The sequence below is a fragment of the Balaenoptera ricei genome, chromosome 8 (assembly GCF_028023285.1).
Source record: "Balaenoptera ricei isolate mBalRic1 chromosome 8, mBalRic1.hap2, whole genome shotgun sequence".
Lineage (NCBI taxonomy): Eukaryota > Metazoa > Chordata > Mammalia > Artiodactyla > Balaenopteridae > Balaenoptera > Balaenoptera ricei.
The window spans coordinates 113,531,663-113,548,208 of record NC_082646.1 but is presented as its reverse complement, the minus strand read 5'-3'; the positions used below and the strand labels follow the sequence as shown (position 1 = coordinate 113,548,208).

General features: G+C 63.5%; 1 protein-coding gene across 1 annotated transcript in view; it reads left to right on the top strand.

Moving 5' to 3' along the window:
• The window catches only part of MUC5AC (mucin 5AC, oligomeric mucus/gel-forming), a 30,455-nt gene extending 23,548 nt beyond the window's left edge, over positions 1-6,907 (top strand). The window contains exons 38-54 of the mRNA XM_059929982.1: positions 357-531; positions 907-1,157; positions 1,265-1,448; positions 1,876-2,083; positions 2,550-2,728; positions 3,082-3,169; positions 3,279-3,382; positions 3,564-3,595; positions 3,960-4,131; positions 4,485-4,586; positions 4,744-4,781; positions 5,168-5,290; positions 5,371-5,469; positions 5,724-5,843; positions 5,975-6,026; positions 6,138-6,252; positions 6,628-6,907. Of these exons, the coding sequence (XP_059785965.1) occupies positions 357-531; positions 907-1,157; positions 1,265-1,448; positions 1,876-2,083; positions 2,550-2,728; positions 3,082-3,169; positions 3,279-3,382; positions 3,564-3,595; positions 3,960-4,131; positions 4,485-4,586; positions 4,744-4,781; positions 5,168-5,290; positions 5,371-5,469; positions 5,724-5,843; positions 5,975-6,026; positions 6,138-6,252; positions 6,628-6,907 (2,322 nt within the window). The remainder of the gene's footprint in view (positions 1-356; positions 532-906; positions 1,158-1,264; positions 1,449-1,875; positions 2,084-2,549; positions 2,729-3,081; positions 3,170-3,278; positions 3,383-3,563; positions 3,596-3,959; positions 4,132-4,484; positions 4,587-4,743; positions 4,782-5,167; positions 5,291-5,370; positions 5,470-5,723; positions 5,844-5,974; positions 6,027-6,137; positions 6,253-6,627) is intronic.
• Positions 6,908-16,546: the final 9,639 nt, after the last annotated feature.

Below are 16,546 nucleotides of genomic sequence, written 5' to 3'. Positions count from 1 at the left end.
GAACTTCTGGAAGGGGGTGCCAGGAGCGTGGGGCCTGAGGTTGAGACTCTGTTGCCTATAAAGGGGGCTAGAGCAGGTGACTGATGCTCTGGACAGGGTCAAACAGCCAAGGAGTGGAAACAGTGGGTGGGGAACAGGGTGGAAACGGGCAGAGGGGGAAGGGGGCAACCTTCAACACCCAGAACCCCTCCTAGTCAGCAGGGCGCTCGGCGGGGGCTGGGGGAGGAGAGGCCTGGTGTGAGTGTTGGTCCCAATCCCGGTGGCTCTTCTCTCCCCGGAGACGCAGGCGAGCTCTGAGCCCCGAGGGGTGGGCGCCGGGTCAGGGCAAGCCCCTGCAGCAGTCTTTGCTTCCGCAGAAAGGTGAAACCTGGGCCATGCCCAACTGCTCTGAGGCCACTTGTGAGGGCAACGGGGCCATCACTGTGAGGTCGCGCCAGTGTCCAAAGGTGCAGGAGCTCACCTGCGCCAATGGCTACCCCGCTGTGACGGTGGCCAACCAGGAGGACTGCTGCCCACACTACACGTGCCAGTGTGAGTGGGCGGGGCCGGGGGTGGTGGCCATGGCAGAGAAGGCGGGAGGGAATTGGTGGGACCCAGGAAGGACTTCCTAAGATCAGGGCAGCGGTGGTGGCGCCCAGCCTCCTCCCCAGGTGCCCGGCGGAACCCTGCCCGAGCCCAGAGCAGCCAGGCCACACAGGCGCGAGGAGGCGTCCGGAGTCTGGTCCCACCTCTTGGCCGCTTCGGGCACCTACTGGACAGAGTTCTGTGGGCTGTTGGCGTGTGGGTCCCAACAACAGGGCAGTCACCTGCTCCCCTTGGTGCAGGACACACTTGCCCCTGGGGGAGCCCCTGGGCGGCGGGAGGAGGCCCATAGTGCGGCCCGTAAGGCGGCTCCTCCACCCGCAGGCGTGTGTAGCGGCTGGGGCGACCCCCACTACATCACTTTTGATGGCACATACTACATGCTTCTGGATAACTGCACGTACGTGCTGGTGCAGCAGATCGTGCCCGTGTTCGGACACTTCCGGGTGCTGATCGACAACTACTTCTGTGATGCTGAGGATAAGCTGTCCTGCCCACAGTCCATCATCGTCGAGTACCAGCAGGACCGCGTCGTGCTGACCCGCAAGCCCGTCCGAGGGGTGATGACCAATGAGGTGGGGACGCCCGCCGGGCAGCCCCCGTTTGTGCCGGGGGGGCTGGGGGCGCCAGGCACTGGCTGATCGCCACCCGGTTCTCTTTCCCTCGCTGGGTCACCGTCTAGATCATCTTCAACGGTGAGGTGGTCAGACCCGGCTTCCAGAAAGACGGCATCATCGTCTCCCAAATCGGCATCAAGATGTACGTGGCCATCCCCGCCCTCGGTGTCCAGGTCATGTTCAGCGGCCTCATCTTCTCCGTGGAGGTGCCTTTCAGCAAGTTCAGCAACAACACGGAAGGGCAGTGCGGTGAGCGCCCGGCCTCAGCCCCGCTCTGGCCCTCCGGACTCTGGGCCCTTTCTCCGGCTGGGAGTGTCTGGTGTGAGAAGGTCGGCCTCGGGGGTGTCCCTCCAGGAACTGCATTCCTGGCTGGGGGTGAGGCCGCCCGTGTAGCGCCGAGCCTTCAGGTGATTCTGCTTTCCAGCTGCACCAAGAATGTGCGGCCACACGGCCCAGGGGCCTGGCCCTGTGGCCCATACCTGAGGCCTCTTTGGGAACTGCCCCAGGGTCTGGCTTCTTGGAGGCAGAGGAAAGCACAGGGAGGTCAGGGGACAGGTCCCACAGCAACCCATCGAGTGCTGCGCGGAGACGCTGGGGCCCGGCCCCCAGCGCCCCAAGGGAGGGTGAGGGTGCCTCCGCTTTCCCCGGCTGCCTGACCGCTGCTTCCACGCCCCAGGCACCTGTACCAACGACCAGAAGGACGAGTGCCGCCTGCCCGGGGGGGCGGTGGTATCTTCTTGCTCCGACATGTCCGGCCACTGGAATGTGACATACCCCGGCCAGCCATCCTGCCACAGGCCTCCCCTGACGCCCACCACAGTTGAGCCCAAGATATCGCCCACCTCGTGCCCACCTTCGCCAATCTGCCTGCTAATTCTGAGCGAGTGAGATTCCCTGACAGGGCTGGGGTGTGGGGGGTGTCGAGTAGCCCTGCTAATCCCATGCTGCCTAGGAGATGGGAAGAAGTGGGCGGGCCTGCAGGGGGCTCCGAGGGAGAGTGGGTCACAGCTGCTGGAACGCCAGGCGCAGAGCCCAGCGGGGCTCGTGGCGGGTCGGCCTCTGAGGCTCTGAGGCAGCTCATGGTGGCTCCGGGCATAAGTCCTCAGCCAGCGGCAGCACCCGGGTGTGCAGGGCACGGGGGGAGCCCAGCGGAGAATTTGCAGAAACAAAAGCTGCGCTGCACCCAGACACCGTCCCCGCCGCACACAGATGGCCCCAGAGGCTGGGGTCCCTCGGCGCACAGGTCGGCCCGGTGACGCCTCCCCCTCGGGCCCCTTCGTTAGGGAAAGCCTACAGCCTGGCAACCCCACCGTGGAGCTGCCCCATGACCCGTGTGTCTCTGTGCTGCAGGGTCTTCAAGCCGTGTCACTCGGTGATCCCCCCGTGGCCATACTACCAAGGCTGCATCTTCGACCAGTGCCACATGCCCAGGGGGGACGTGGTGTGCTCCAGCCTGGAGCTGTACGCCGCCCTGTGTGCTTCGCTCAGTGTGTGCATCGACTGGCGGGGCCTGACCAACCACACGTGCTGTGAGTGCCCACCCCCGCCCCAGAGTGCCCCGTCCCGCTGGGCGGTGGCGATCAGCGTGTTCGAGGGGACAGACACACTGGGCAATCCATGGGTGGGCTTGGGTGGTCAGGGTGGGCTTCCGGGAGGAGGAGGGCTGAACCCAGGATGGAGTGCATTTGTTTCCTGGAGGGACAAGGGGGGCATTCAGGTCAGAGCACCGGGGCCCAGGGTGCAGGGGTCCAGGGCTCGGACAGGCTGGGCGGTGCAGGGCACACAGCAGGTGCCTGGGCCAAGAGCTCCAGCCAGCGGGGCCCCGGCCAGGGCTCGCTGCTCGTGCCCTCCGGCCTCAGGTGTGGCCTCACCCTTCGCACAGCTTTCACCTGCCCTGCTGACAAGGTGTACCGGCCCTGCGGCCCATCCAATCCTTCCTACTGTTACATGAACGACAGTGCCAACACCCTGTAAGCACCTGCCCTCTCCCTCTGGGACACCCCCACCCTGCCCCGTGTCCCCAGGCCGCCTCTCCCCACCCTGGAGGTCACGGCCCCGCTCCCCCTCCGCTCCCCACAGGGCCCTCCCGGAAGCCATTCCCATCACGGAAGGCTGCTTCTGCCCGGAGGACATGATGCTGTTCAGCTCGGGCACGGAGGTCTGCGTGCCAGCCAACTGCAGCAGTACGTCCCTGGGGCTGGGCTTGGGGCCTCCACGCACTGCGCCCTCGGGGTCCGCACGCCTCGGCCAGACCCCAGGGCTTTCCACCACAGCCCAGGTTTCCCCAGCCCCCGACACCGGGGCTGCCCGTGATGGGCTGGGGGCCGTGGAGGCCCAGAGATGACGTCCTCTCTTTCCCTCCAGGTTGCCTGGGGCCCCACGGGGAGCCAGTGGAGGTAAGTGTGGCCCCCTCGGGGGACTCGGAGGAGGGGAAGGGAGGGGCCGGGGTTTCCTGAGCAAAGACTCAGGAGGCTTCGTTGCACGGCCCCGGAGGAGGGTGGGTGCTGGCCCCAAGGCTGGCCACGTCCCGCCCTCCCGCCCTGCTCCCACACAGTGAAGGTGGGGACGGTGGGGAGGGAGGCCGGTCACCCACACAACCCCCTCCCACCCCGCCTCCTGGCCCCCATGAGCCCCCCAGAGCCCCAGCAGCCCTCAGCTCCACCCACACCTTTGAAGACCCCTTGCGGGCCCTGAGCCACGGGTGCCACGGGACAGGCAGGTGACCAATGGCCCGGGGGCCCCATGTCCTCCCCCTGCCAGCCTGGCCACACTGTCAGCGTGGGCTGTCAAGAGTGCACCTGCAAGGGCAGCACCCGGACTCTGAGCTGCCAGACTCGGCCCTGCCCCCTGCCCCCCACCTGCCCCGAGCCCGGCTTCGTGCCAGTGCCCGCGGCCCTGCAGACCGGCCAGTGCTGTCCCCAGTACACCTGCGGTGAGCCCCAGGCCGGGTGGGGGGCGCACATGCACAGGCTCAGGGCTGGCCAGCTTTGCCCCTGAAGGGTCCCGAGGTGCTGGCACCCGGGGGCACGCCCCAGGAGGGTGGTGGGCATACCCTCCCTTTATGTGGCTTCAGCTGCTGACCCCCAGCAGGAAGGCTCAAGAGTAAGGGGTACCATGGAGGTCAGGGCCGACCAGAAGCCTCGTCCCCCGTGGCGGTGGGCACCCCCTGGAGAGCCTACCACCTGTCCACTGGGTAGTCAGTACTCCTGGAGACCCCCAGCGAGAGGCGACACTCAGGCTTGGGAGGGAGGCAGGTCCCCTGACGTCCCCTTCCGTCTGCTGCAGTCTGCAACGCCACACACTGCCCCGCGCCCGTGGACTGTCCGGAAGGCTCCCGCTCCGTCCTGACCTACAAGGAAGGGGCTTGCTGCCCGACCCAAAACTGCAGTGAGTGTCCTGGCTCAGCGGCGGCCAGGCTGGGGAGGAGCATGGGCCGTCGCCCGGGGCTGGGATGCTGTAGTGGTGGGCGCGGGCAGCTGCTACTCGGGAGGCTGGCGGGACAAGAGGAGGGCGGGTCCACAGGTCTGCTTTCTCCCCTGAGCAGGCTGGACCGTCTGCAGCATCAACGGCACCTTGTACCAGGTAAGAACCAGCCGAAGGTCAGGCCCCCTGGTGCACAGGGACCGGAGTCCCCCCGGTCCTGCCAGCTTCTCCCCGAGGCTGCGTCCCTGAGGGCCTGGGTGGCCTTTGGAGCAGCAGTGGGTTCTTCTGGGACCACAAACCCTGTCCTGAACTTGAGAAGGCCCCCAGCCTCGCTCTCCCCATGCCGGGTCCTCCAGAGCATGTGACCTCCCTGGAGGAGCAGTCTTGGGGCTCTGTCCCCAAGACCGGGACCCCAACCAGGAGGCACTACTGAGGGTCACCTCAGAGGAGGAGTCTGCCTGGCGGGGGCAGGCCTGGAGGGGACGTCCGGGAGGGCAGGCGCACCGGGCCTGGCTGGGCAGACACTGTCACCTTGACTCCCCCAGCCTGGTGCCATAGTTTCCTCGAACCTGTGCGAAAAGTGTTGGTGTGAGTCGGCCGGTGGCCCCCAGTCGGACACGTTCGTGATCAGCTGTGAGACCCAGATCTGCAGCACCCGTTGCCCCGTGGTGAGTGTCCCCCCTTCTCATTCCCACCCCCACGCAGCGCCCAGTCCGGGCTCAGGCCACACATCCTGCCCCCCTCCCAGGGCTTCGAGTACCAGACACGGAGCGGGCAGTGCTGTGGCGAGTGTGTACAGGTGGCCTGTGTCATGAACCCCAGCAGCAGCTCCGCCCACCTCTTCTACGTGAGTAGCGGTCGCGGGGCCTTGGGGGGGCGCCGGGAGCGCACAGCGGCAGCGGGGGTGCTGGCTGGATGGCTTCCTGGTGCACCGGGGCCCCTGGGGAGCCGCCAGTGCCAGGCGGGCGCAGGGCAGAGGCCGCGGGAGCCTCCGGAGGCCCGTGGGCTGGGGGCTGACAGACAGACGGGTGCAGCACCCTCCCCTGCTGGAAGGGGGGCCTTGGGGAGGGCCACTCACTTGCTGGCTGGGCCTCCCTGCAGCCCGGCGAGTCCTGGTCAGACCCCAGGAGCCGCTGCGTGACACACGAGTGTGAGAAGCACCAGGATGGGCTCGTGGTGGTGACCACGAAGAAGGCGTGTCCCCCACTCAGCTGTCCTGCGGTGAGTCCTGGGAGCCCGCCGGCCCTGCCCAGGGGGGTCGACAGTGGCCACGGGAGGATCAGGCCGTGGATGGGAGTGGGCGCCACTGTCTTGCGTCCCTGCCCTCGCTAACGGCCTCTCTGTCCTCATAGGACAAGGCTCGGCTGAGCGAGGACGGCTGCTGCCTCGCCTGCCCCCAGAACAGTGAGTGGGCGTGTCTGCCAGGGGAGGGGGACGCAGGAGGCGGCGTGGGGCGGGGGGGGGGGGCGCCCGGCCAGGGCTGACCTCTGCGCCGCCTCCCGTGTCCCTCCCCAGGGTCGACCTGCGCCGTGTACCACAAGCTCCAGGTCCTCCGGCAGCCAGGCTGCAGCTCCGTGGAGCCCGTGCGCCTCACCTACTGCCAGGGCAACTGTGGGGACACCAGCTCCGTGTACGTGAGCCCCTGACTCGCCCAGGGCAGACCCGCACCCCCCCCCACCCACAGAGGGCTCCTGCAGGGCAGGGCTTGGGGCGGGCAGACAGGGGCAGGATGGGGGGCTGGGGGCCAGCAGCGGGCTGGGCCGGGGTCCAGGGACGGCTCGCGGCCTGTCTGGACTCACACTCTTCTCTTTACTGAGACTCCAGGCTCGGGGTCCCCGTTGGTGACCTGCTGGTCAAGTGGTTGGTGAGAGGCTGCTGGGCCCCTCCCTAGCCTTTGGGGGGCTCAGAAGGAGCCACAGGGCACCTCAGCTGCCGTGACCGGCACGCGGGAGCCACTGGTAAACGCCACCCGCGAGCCTCTAGCTCAGGCGGCCCCTGCCCACAGGTACTCCCTGGAGGCCCACACTGTGGAGCACAGGTGCAGGTGCTGCCGTGAGCTGCGGGCCTCTCTGCGGAACGTGACCCTGCGCTGTGAGGACGGCTCCAGCCAGGCCTTCAGCTACACGGAGGTGGAGGAGTGCGGCTGCGTGGGCCTGCAGTGTGACTCCCACGGGGGCCTCAGCCGCTCAGGGGAGGTGCAGCTGGAGCAGGGTGCCGAGCGGAGCCAGGAGACGGGGCTCAGGCACTGGAGGAGAGGGGCCCCGGGTCCCCGGCCTTCGCAGTAGACGGGCCGGAGCCCCGCCCTGTCCCTCCAGGACAGGCCCACAAGAACGTTTGTACTTGCTGCAATCTCAGCCTCCAAGGCCAGTGGAACCTGAGCCCCGGCCCAGATGACCCAAGCCTAGGATGCACGGTCCACCCCTCTCGTCCCTCTCCGGGTCCAGCGGCCCCGGGTGTGCAGTGGCCCTGACGGGATTGCAGCTGCCTGCTCTGGACCAGCCCGGGTGGGCAGGGGGTGGGGGAGGCTCCTCTGGCTGTGGGTCCAGCCTGCTGGTCCCTGCCTTCAGCATCACGTAAGGGCCTGATCCACAGCGGTCCCTCAGATGCAGCAATTGACTGCTCGGCCGGCCACTGGGAGGCAGAGCCTCACCCCTGCCTTGGCCCTGGGCCTCAGGAAAGGGCCGGCGGTTTCGGAAATACACTTGGAGAATTTGCAATTCGTGGGCTCCGTGTGATTTTTAAGCTTGTCCATAAAAGCCGGGAGCAGGTCGGAGGGCAGACATGGGCCCGGGGCGGGGCAGGCCAGCTGCCTGGTCTGCTGTGCATTTGGCCGGACAGAGGGCGGGAGTCCCGCGGGTCCACCCAGCTGAGCCGTCAGACTGGGAAGGCTCCATCTTCTCTCTACAAATCTCTGGACTCTCCCATCACACCAAAGTCAAGCTCGGTGCGCGGTGCACCTGTGTCTGTGCACGTGTGTGCACGTGTGTGCATGTGTCTGTGCGCGTGTGCATGTGTGCAGTGCACGTGTGTGCATGTGTCTGTGCATGTGTGTGCGCACAAGTGTGTGTGCACGCAGGCCCAAGGGAGACCAGTCCCCCAGGAGTGCTGTTGCCCTCCCCTCTGTGACCCCTGCCCCCTGCCCTGGGAACCTCCAAGTTTCAAAAACCCAGCCCCCTCTTCCTTGGAGGCCCCAGGGGAGTCCCCGACACCCCCGGTGACACACTGGCCTCAGGCTGGACCCGGCCCCACAGCAGCACTGGGAGGGTGGGCAAGGGCCGTGCGGATGTCCCGCTCCAGGCATGACAGGGCAGCGGAGGGGGGCAGGGGGCAGGGTCCAGCACAGGAATGCACAGGGTGTCCCGAGCTCCCCAAGCCCGAGTGCCAGGAGGGGGCACCCAGAGCAGACAAGCCCACGGGGCCCGGTGCCAGCCAGCTGACCCCGGCCATTGCTGGGAGGCCAGCCTGTCCTGGACCCTGACGGGGCCGGGGGCTGCCAGGCTGGACAGTGCTGGCCACCAGGGTCGCCCGGGGGCTCACAATCCCGCCGAGCTCCCCACTGCTCCACGCATCTTGGGGCCCCTTTGCTGGGCCAGAGAAGGCCTCGGGGACCTGTGGACACTGGGCAGTGGGCTCGAGTGGCCAGGCGTGGATGCAGGACAGGGGCGGATGCTTCACCACCTGTCTCCACGACAACATGGAGGGGGCGTGGTAGCAGGCTCTCAGTCCTGCTGGAACCTAGGCCCGGGGAGGGCAGCTTGCTGGAGGTCAACTGTGGAAACACAGGAAGCTGGACTCATGTCCTCATGTCCCTGCTGCGGCTCCTGGAATTAGATGCCCACTGCGTCCACCTCACGCTGCCTTGGTCACAAGAACCAGGCCCAGGCTGAGTTGGGTCTGGGGGCCGGTGGGTCCGGGGCTGGTGGCACCGAAAGTCCCACCTCCAGGATCTGGCTGCGGTCCCTGCACCGCCACAAGGTGGCAGCACAGTGGTCCTGGTGCTTCCGGCTGGGCCAGGGGCTCAGGAAGCAGAGTCAGGGGTCTCAGGGGTCCAGGGAGGCGGCTTACGCCCTCTGAAGCTGGGCCACCCCTTGAGGTCTGCAGGACCGCGAGGACCCTGGATGAGGATGAGGACCGCCCTTTACAGTTTACACCCCTCTGGCTGGCATTGCCCACTCCCACCCCTGTCTGCCCTGTCCTGAGCGCCAAGTGCCCAGTGCCCTGGTCCAGCCCCCCACGGCCCACCTGACCCGGCTGTTTTCTCCGGCCAGCCGTGTGGGCAGTGGAGCTGACCCCTCCTGTCAGAGACCAGGTAGGGGCCGAGGGGCTCCCGCAGCCGTGACCCCACGACCCCTTGGGCCCAGGAGATGGCCTGAGTGGGAGGTGGACGGACGTGGCAACGAGGTCCGGGCAGGGAAGTCACTGCCACCCCCATGGGACGCCCTCCTTGGGAGCAGGAAGTTCCCGGCTCTCTGGCTCTGGGAGCTGCTGCCCCAGTGACTGGCTGGCCCTGTAGCCGCCGGTGGCACCCTGATCAGCGCCACTGCCCCCTGAGGGGATCGGGTGTCGGAGGGAGCCACCTCTTCCTCTCTGGCTGGGACGGACGCCAGCACAGTGACCAAGCCTCCACCCCCCCGGGAGCGCACAGCCCCTCCCCTGCCTGCAACTGTGACCAAGTGGCAGGAGTAACCAGATAACGGGTCCCTGCTGCCACCCAGACCCGCAGCCCTGGCCAGGTGGTGCCAGAAAGAGCAACAGAGCTGGGTTTGGCCCACTGAGGCGTCCACGGCTCTGCCTGCAGGGCGGCTCCTCCAGGCTGTGCTTGGGGCCCCCACCTCCTGGATGCTGGGGGGGGGGGTGATTTGTCACCACTGGGGTGGGGACACATGGCCAGAAGAGGTCCCAGGCCAGGGCTGGCCTCGGCGGCTCACACCCCACCTCCTTTGGCCCCCGTGGAGTCTGGCCTTGGCAGGGCCATCCCTTCATCTCTGGGTCCTGCCCCAGGCAGATGGGGAAGGGGTGTCCACCCTCTTGCTGGGGGGACCTGATTGGGGGCAGCTTCTGCCCAGATAAAGGGCGCTGGGGGCTCCTGGATATGGGGAAGGAGATGGACAGGGACACAGGACACTGGGGAGCCTGTGACCGTGGTGGGCAGGTCGGGTTGCAGCCCTCTCCTGACCTCTGCCCCCAGCACGCCCACCCCATCCAGGGACACCTGGACTCCCACCCAGCCCGGAGAGGGCTGCTTGGTCTGAGGCCAGAGCTGGGGCGCCAGCGGCCGGCCTGGTCCTGGGCACATGCAGGTCACAGCTCTGACCTATTTGACCTGGGCCCTGGGCAGCGGATTGGCGATTCACAGCCAACCCCGCGGGGACACGTGGGGCCTGGGCCATCACACAGGCATCTCTGTGAGCATGACCCAGACAGCCTCGCGGCCCAGTCTTCAGAGGAAGTCAGCAAACTCACTGCAGAATCTGCACGGACGTCAAAGGTCCTCAGATATCCGGATCAACTGACAAAGAGCAGAGGGTGCTGCCCGCTGGCGCGGGAAGTACCGCGGCGATCTCGGAGCCAGGGCTGCGCCAGGAGCTGTGCCACTTGGCAGCCCGGGACCCAGGGCGAGCCGCGCTCAGGGACCGGGCCATGTGGGGAGCGCACAGCGCGAGCCTGGCGATGGCGGGCAGAGTGGACAGATCACTGGGAATGAGGCCACGCGTTAGTGCCACGGGGAGTAAAGCAGAGAACCCCTTTCTGCTGGTGGGGTCCCGCTCAGTGGCCGGCATGGGAGGGAGGGAGGAAGGGAAGGAGGGAGCCTGGGCATGTCTGGGGGAGGTGCCCCAGCAGGGCCTGGCGGGGTTGGAGATCAGAGCTGTAGGGACACGGATGTGTCCGAGGTGGGCGGGGAGAGGGCGTTGGAGGGCAGCCGGGCCAGGCGGAGTGGGCCTCAGGGTCAGCCAGAACCAGGCCTTAGCCCTGAGTGAAGGGGCACTGGGGGACTGGGCAGAGGTTGTAGAGCTCTCCCTTGTCCTTCAGACCCCACTGCGGGGTGAGGACAGACACACGGGTGGAGGGAAGAAGCAGGAGACTAGCTGGGGTCTGAGCTGGGGGGTAGGTCAGTGGTGAACGTGACTGTTTGGCGATGGACTGGCCGTGGAGTGTGGGTGAATAGGCAGGAGCCTCCATCGGGGGCCGGGGAAGGATGGGGTGGCTGGGGAAGGGCGCTGGGGTGGGTAGGAGCTTGGTGGGGTCACACTGTGTTTGACCATTAGACGCCCGGTGGAGAGGTCAGGGTGGTAGGTGGACATGTGAGTCGGGGGCCAGGGCTGGAGGCTGCCCTCACTGGGAGGCAAAGATGGGAGAAGCCGGAGCTTCAGCCGTTCAGCTCGGGAGATTGTCAAGGGAGTGAGTGCAGATAGAAAAGAAGGGGAGGGGAGGGGAGGGAGGTGGGAGGTAGGTCTCTGCTCTGGACTCCAGGAGGCTCAAGACCTCGCAGGTGAGGACCCCGCAGCCCCAGGGAAGCTGTGGGAGATGGTTCTGTGATGGGAAGTGGGGAGGGAGCCCTTCCGCGAGATGTAAAACACCAAATGCTGGCAACAACCCTGGGCTTTGCTGACATAAACTCTGTGGTTCTCCTTCACACCTGGGGTCACTGTCTGCATCTGTGGCTTTCTCACAGCTCATAGAGCCCACCTATAGAGAGGCACACAGGGTTTTATTTCTTTACAGAATAGAATAAAAATAAAACATCATCGTGTTACCATCGTAAAGCCCCTGTGTCCTGGCTTCCTGAAGAAAATGTGTTTATGACTGAGGTTCCAAAGAGCATGGTTCCCAGAGCCAAGCAAGGACAGACAGAGGGACGTGGAAGATGCCTAGAGCTGCAAACAAAAACGAAGATGGAAAACCAGCCCAGAACTCAGATGATGGGCACGATTAGGTGTGTTTCTGACAACAGCGGGGGGCTCTGCGCGATCAGCGATCAGCCTGGGACTCAGGACACCCCCTCAACCCAGCATCCATCCCGGGGGGGGCCAGCTGCCGAGTAGGGGGCTGCCCAGGGGGCTGGGCAGGAGGGTCGCCAGGGCAGGTCAGAGCTGACGCAGCTGGATGGGAACCGCCCTCCACCAAGACAAATAGCCTGGGTGCCCCGAGCCCCCGCAGGGCTCAGGGAACTCGGTGCCCTGACTCCCAGATTGACAGGCCCTGAGGGGACCCCAGCACCCTGCCAAGCTCAGGGCCACCCTGTCCTGTGGGTGCCACAGCCCCCCACCCCCGTGAAAAGAAGGAACAGGTAGGGTGCCCTCCGGGGACACAGCCTGTGAGCGGGAGCTGCCCACTTCAGGAGACCTTTCTGAGCAAGGCACCCAGCCCACTGGAGGCCGTGAGGGGCAAGAAATCCCCGGGGGCATGAGGTGGCCCCCCCTTCCCGCCCAGCCTCTCCCGGGGGCCCCTCCCCGCCCTGGGCCCCGGCCCTTCCTGCTTCCACCAGGGAAGCCAGCCCCGGGGGCACACAGCATCCACAGAGCCAGCGGCCCCATGGCAGCCTGGGTGTCTGGAGACTGTCCCCCAGGTGAGAGGGGTGGCCTGGCCTCGTGGACCCTAGACTCAACCTCGCAGGCCATAAGCTGAGCCCTCGTGTGGAGGGACTTTCCGCCCTGTCTCCAGACCTGTCCTTTCCTGGACCCCCTCCCAGCCCTTAGCCTCCAGCCCCAGGAAGTGGGGCCTGGAGTTCCGTCCCTGGGGTGGGGTCTCTGTTTCCTGCTGGCTGCATCCACGCTCTGTCCTCAGCTGACAGCCGAGCCTCCATGGTTCCACGAGGGGACGGTCCAGTGTGTGTGAAACCAGCAGGCACCCGGTCCTGCTGCTCCGGGCTAAGCCATGCTTGGTGGGGCCCAGGAAACCACCAGGAGCTCCCCCGGGCCCCCGTCTCCTCCCAGGGCCCCTGCAGAAGCCGCCCCTGGGGCGGCGGCCACACCTCCAACCCTAGGCATCAGGGAGACGGCGTCTCTCCAGCCACCGCACCTACGTCTCTGCTCATGTTGCACCCGGTGTGCATGTCGCTCACACGGTCCCTGGCCAGACCTGCAGACGTGGACACCGGCGCCCTGGGGATGGAGGGTGGGGCTGCTCTGCTGGCAGAAACCCCTCGTGCGGAGGCCAGGCAGCCTCCCGGGGAAGGGGTCTGGGGCAGGGGGCTGTGGGCCGGGCGCTCCGGCACCGCTGCCCCCGGGGGGTCCCACCATCCTGCTGGCCAGCGAGGCCCCTCCCGAGCGGTCCTGAGTTCTGAGGGGCCTGGCAGCAGCTCTGCTGGGCAGATGAGGGGGCAGACATGGCGAGGCGGCTCTAGCGCCTCCTCCCCTGGGCTGGTGCTCCCCCCAGCCCGCCCCTCGAGGCCTTTCCTGGCCACCAGGACCGCTGCTGTTAGCCATCTTCCCCGCCCTCCTGTTACAGTTCAGAGTTCAAACTCACCTGTCGCTGGGGTTACCCCGCTTGCGGCGTCGGCCACCTTCCAGACGTGGGGGGAGGCGGGGTCCCCGACAGGACACGGACAAGATACCCAGACATGAGGGAACCCCTTCAGCCTCCCCAGGAAAACGCAGCAGAGTGAAGTCGGGGCCTCCAGAGGTCAGAGATCAGGCCTGGGCCTGTGACCCCTAGGAGGGCTGGGCCTCCCCCACCCCGGGGCCTGAGCCCAGACGAGGGCGGCGTGGCCCAGGATGGTGGTGTGTCCCCCGGCCGCCCTCTCCGGCCACTGGTCACCGCTGGGGCCTTGAGGCCGGTGGGAGAGGGCAGCAGGCGGGGCTTGGATGTAGATGACCGGCCTGCGTAGCCTCAGGGCCAGGCGCCCCTCAGCACTGGCTGGGGGTGTGGCCCGGGCTGTGTCGGGCTGCCTTGGGCCCCTCTGCCAGCCTGTGGTGCTGAGTCAACACTGGGGTTCCTGGAGGGAGGAGGGCACGCTGCCCACTGACACCTGGTCACCTCTGCTGGCGACCAGGACACCCCGCCCGCTACTGTTTATTCTCCCTCATGCTGTCTTAATCCTGAGCAAACGTGGGCCCAGGGGCCCAGCCTTCTCCTCTGTCCACATCTGCCTGCCCACGCTGGGCCATGCCTGCCCCCTCGCCCAGGCTCTGCCCCCTTGGGGGGTCCCGGGGCCCTCCCCAAGACCTTGGCCCTGTATGGGGGTGCTGCTTCTCCAGAAGATTCACAACAGGGCTGGGGAAGAGGAGGGGGGAGGGGGTGGAGAGGGAGGGGGGAGAAGGGGACAGGGAGGCACCTCTTGCACCTGCCTGGGGACCTGCCACGTCATGGGGCCCCTGCTCAGGCTGGCTCTGCCCAGAAGATAGGGCGCCTGCCCCTCCTCCGCTCTCCCTTATTTCCTCCCCCTCCCCCTTCCCCCCTTTCCCTTTGGCCCTCCCCCACCTCACCACTGTGTCCCTGCCATGTCTAGGTGCAGTGGTCCCCCAATGGCCTCCCTCTAGTCCATTCCCCAAATCACAGCCAGCATGGAGCTTTCTGGAGAACTTTTGGATACAATTTCCAATTTACGGATAAGTTGCAGAAATAGTATAAAGAGCTCCTGTCTGCCTTTAGCCCAGATTCTCCAGGGTTTGTATTTTGCTCCCTTTGCTGCACTGTTTGCTCTTGGGCTGTGCTGTGCCTGCCCTCCGCTCTCTCTGTGTCTACATATTTTCTCTGTACCGCTGGAGTTTAAGAAGCTTGCCCCTTCACCCTAAATAGATGGGGGTGTGTCTCCCAGAAGCAGGGTGGCGTCTGTGAAGATGCAGCACCACCTGCGGTCCTCAGGCCGCTACACCCCTCGCTTGTCCTGCTGGTGTCCATTTCTCCCTGTCTGGGGTCTTACCCAGGACTGCATGTCGTGTGAGTGCAGCCTCCTTGGTCATCTTTAACCTGGAATCTTTCCCCAGCCTTTCTCTGGGCTTCTTGACCATGCCCTTTTTGAGTAGTGTGGGCTGGTTACGTGGTGCAGCACCCCCAAGTCTGGGTCTGTCTGTGGCTTCCTTGTGTCGAGGTTGGAGTACACACTTAGCAGGAGTGAAGCTGTGTCCTTCTCGGTTCCTTATACCTTGAGGCACGTGATGTCGGTTGGATCCACCACTGGGAGTTCACTTTGGCTCAGGGTGGGTCTGTCAGGTTTTCCACTGGAAAGTAGCCATTTCCCCCCTTGGAATTAATAAGGGTCTTGTGGGAGAGGCTTGGGACCATGTAAGGGTCCCATTCCCTTTAGTGTTAGCACCCACCTATGCTTTTCTAATCACATCCACTCTTCTTACCTGCATTCTGCAGTAGGAAGAGCTTTCTCTTTTCTCCCATTTATTTATTTTTCATTTATTCATTTATATCCATTTAGCCTCACAAACTTGTATTTTCAGAATGACTCTGTGGTGGGCTGGGAAGATCTAAGACCTCATTTTCCATAGAAACATTGAAAAGGACAAGGAGAAGCTGTCTGGAATAACTGTCTTCAGAGCTCTAGAAGATAGTCAGAGGTTTACAGCAACCAAGCTAATGTTCAATACAGAAAAGGCCATCTTCAGAAAGATAGGAAAGTTTTGTGGCATTTTTACTCATCCTTGCCCATCCCCAGTGCAGTGGCAGTTTTGGTCTTGAGTTGCCAGCCCAGTTCCATTCCCCTCCCCCACCCCAAGCCAGAAGGAGCAGAGAATACCATATTTGAAAATTACTGTGAACATCTGGTGGATTCATGAAGGAATGATGCAAGGCACGCATCTCTGTTTTGCTTAACCTGGAATTAGAGTGGCAAAAGTGGCAGACACTGCTCATAAAAGCTGCGAAGTGACTACAGACCCACAGACTCCTGGGGCAAGAGATTACTGTTGGAGACATATAATGGACCATCTAAGGCCTGGAGGAGTTGAAGTAGGACTCTTTGAGAAATTCGGGCATTCAAAAGCAGCCATGCACATGCAGGAATTTAGAAAGACACACTCATGCCCAGGCAAGATTTCATCTTGGGCTGGTCCCCAGGCTCAGAGCAAGCCTGCCTAAGTGTTGAAGGACAGAACCAGGTTGTGAAGACTGGGAAAGCTCTTGCTACTCAAGGAAACTCTGCCCAAACACCAGCTGAACACAAGCTAAACCAGCAAAGATTCAGTGATCACACACAACAAGGAATAGTCTTTGTAAAAATTGAGACTTTGGAAAAGTCTCAAAACAAATGGACTGCTACATCCTTCAACAACAAAAAAAAGAAAGAAAAGAAAAAGAATAGCAAACACTGGGAAGGGGGAGAATCTGATTTCCAGAGTTACCTCCCAATTTTCAACAAAAAATCACAAGGCTTACAAAGAACAAGAAAATATGGCCCATCCAAAGGAGCAAAATAAATTTACAGAAATCATCCATAAGGAGGTCGAAACATCAGTCTCACCAGACAAATACTTTAAAACTACTGCCTTAAGTGTGCTCAAAGAGCTAAAGTAAAACATGGACAAAAACCAAAAGAAATCAGGGAAATGATGCATGTACAAAATGAGAATATTAACACAAAGGTAGAAATTAATTTAAAAAGTAGAAATTAATTAAAAAAATAGAAATTCTGTGGCTGAAAAATACAGTGACTGAAATGGAAAATTCACTAGAGGAGCTCAATAGCAGACTTGAGCAAGCAGAAGAAAGACTCAACGAACTTGAAGACAGAACAATTGAAATTATCAAATTTGGGGAGCAGGAAAAAAAGAATGAAGAAAAGTGAATAGAGCCTAAAAGACTTGTCAGGCATCATCAGGTGGGCCAACATATGCATAATGAGAGTCCCTGCAGAGAAGAGAAAGGGGCGAAAATATTATGTGAAGAAATAATGGCTGAAGACTTCTAAGAAGCTCAACAAACTCCAGGTAGGATAAACTCTTAGAGGTCCACAATGACATACATTATAACTAAAC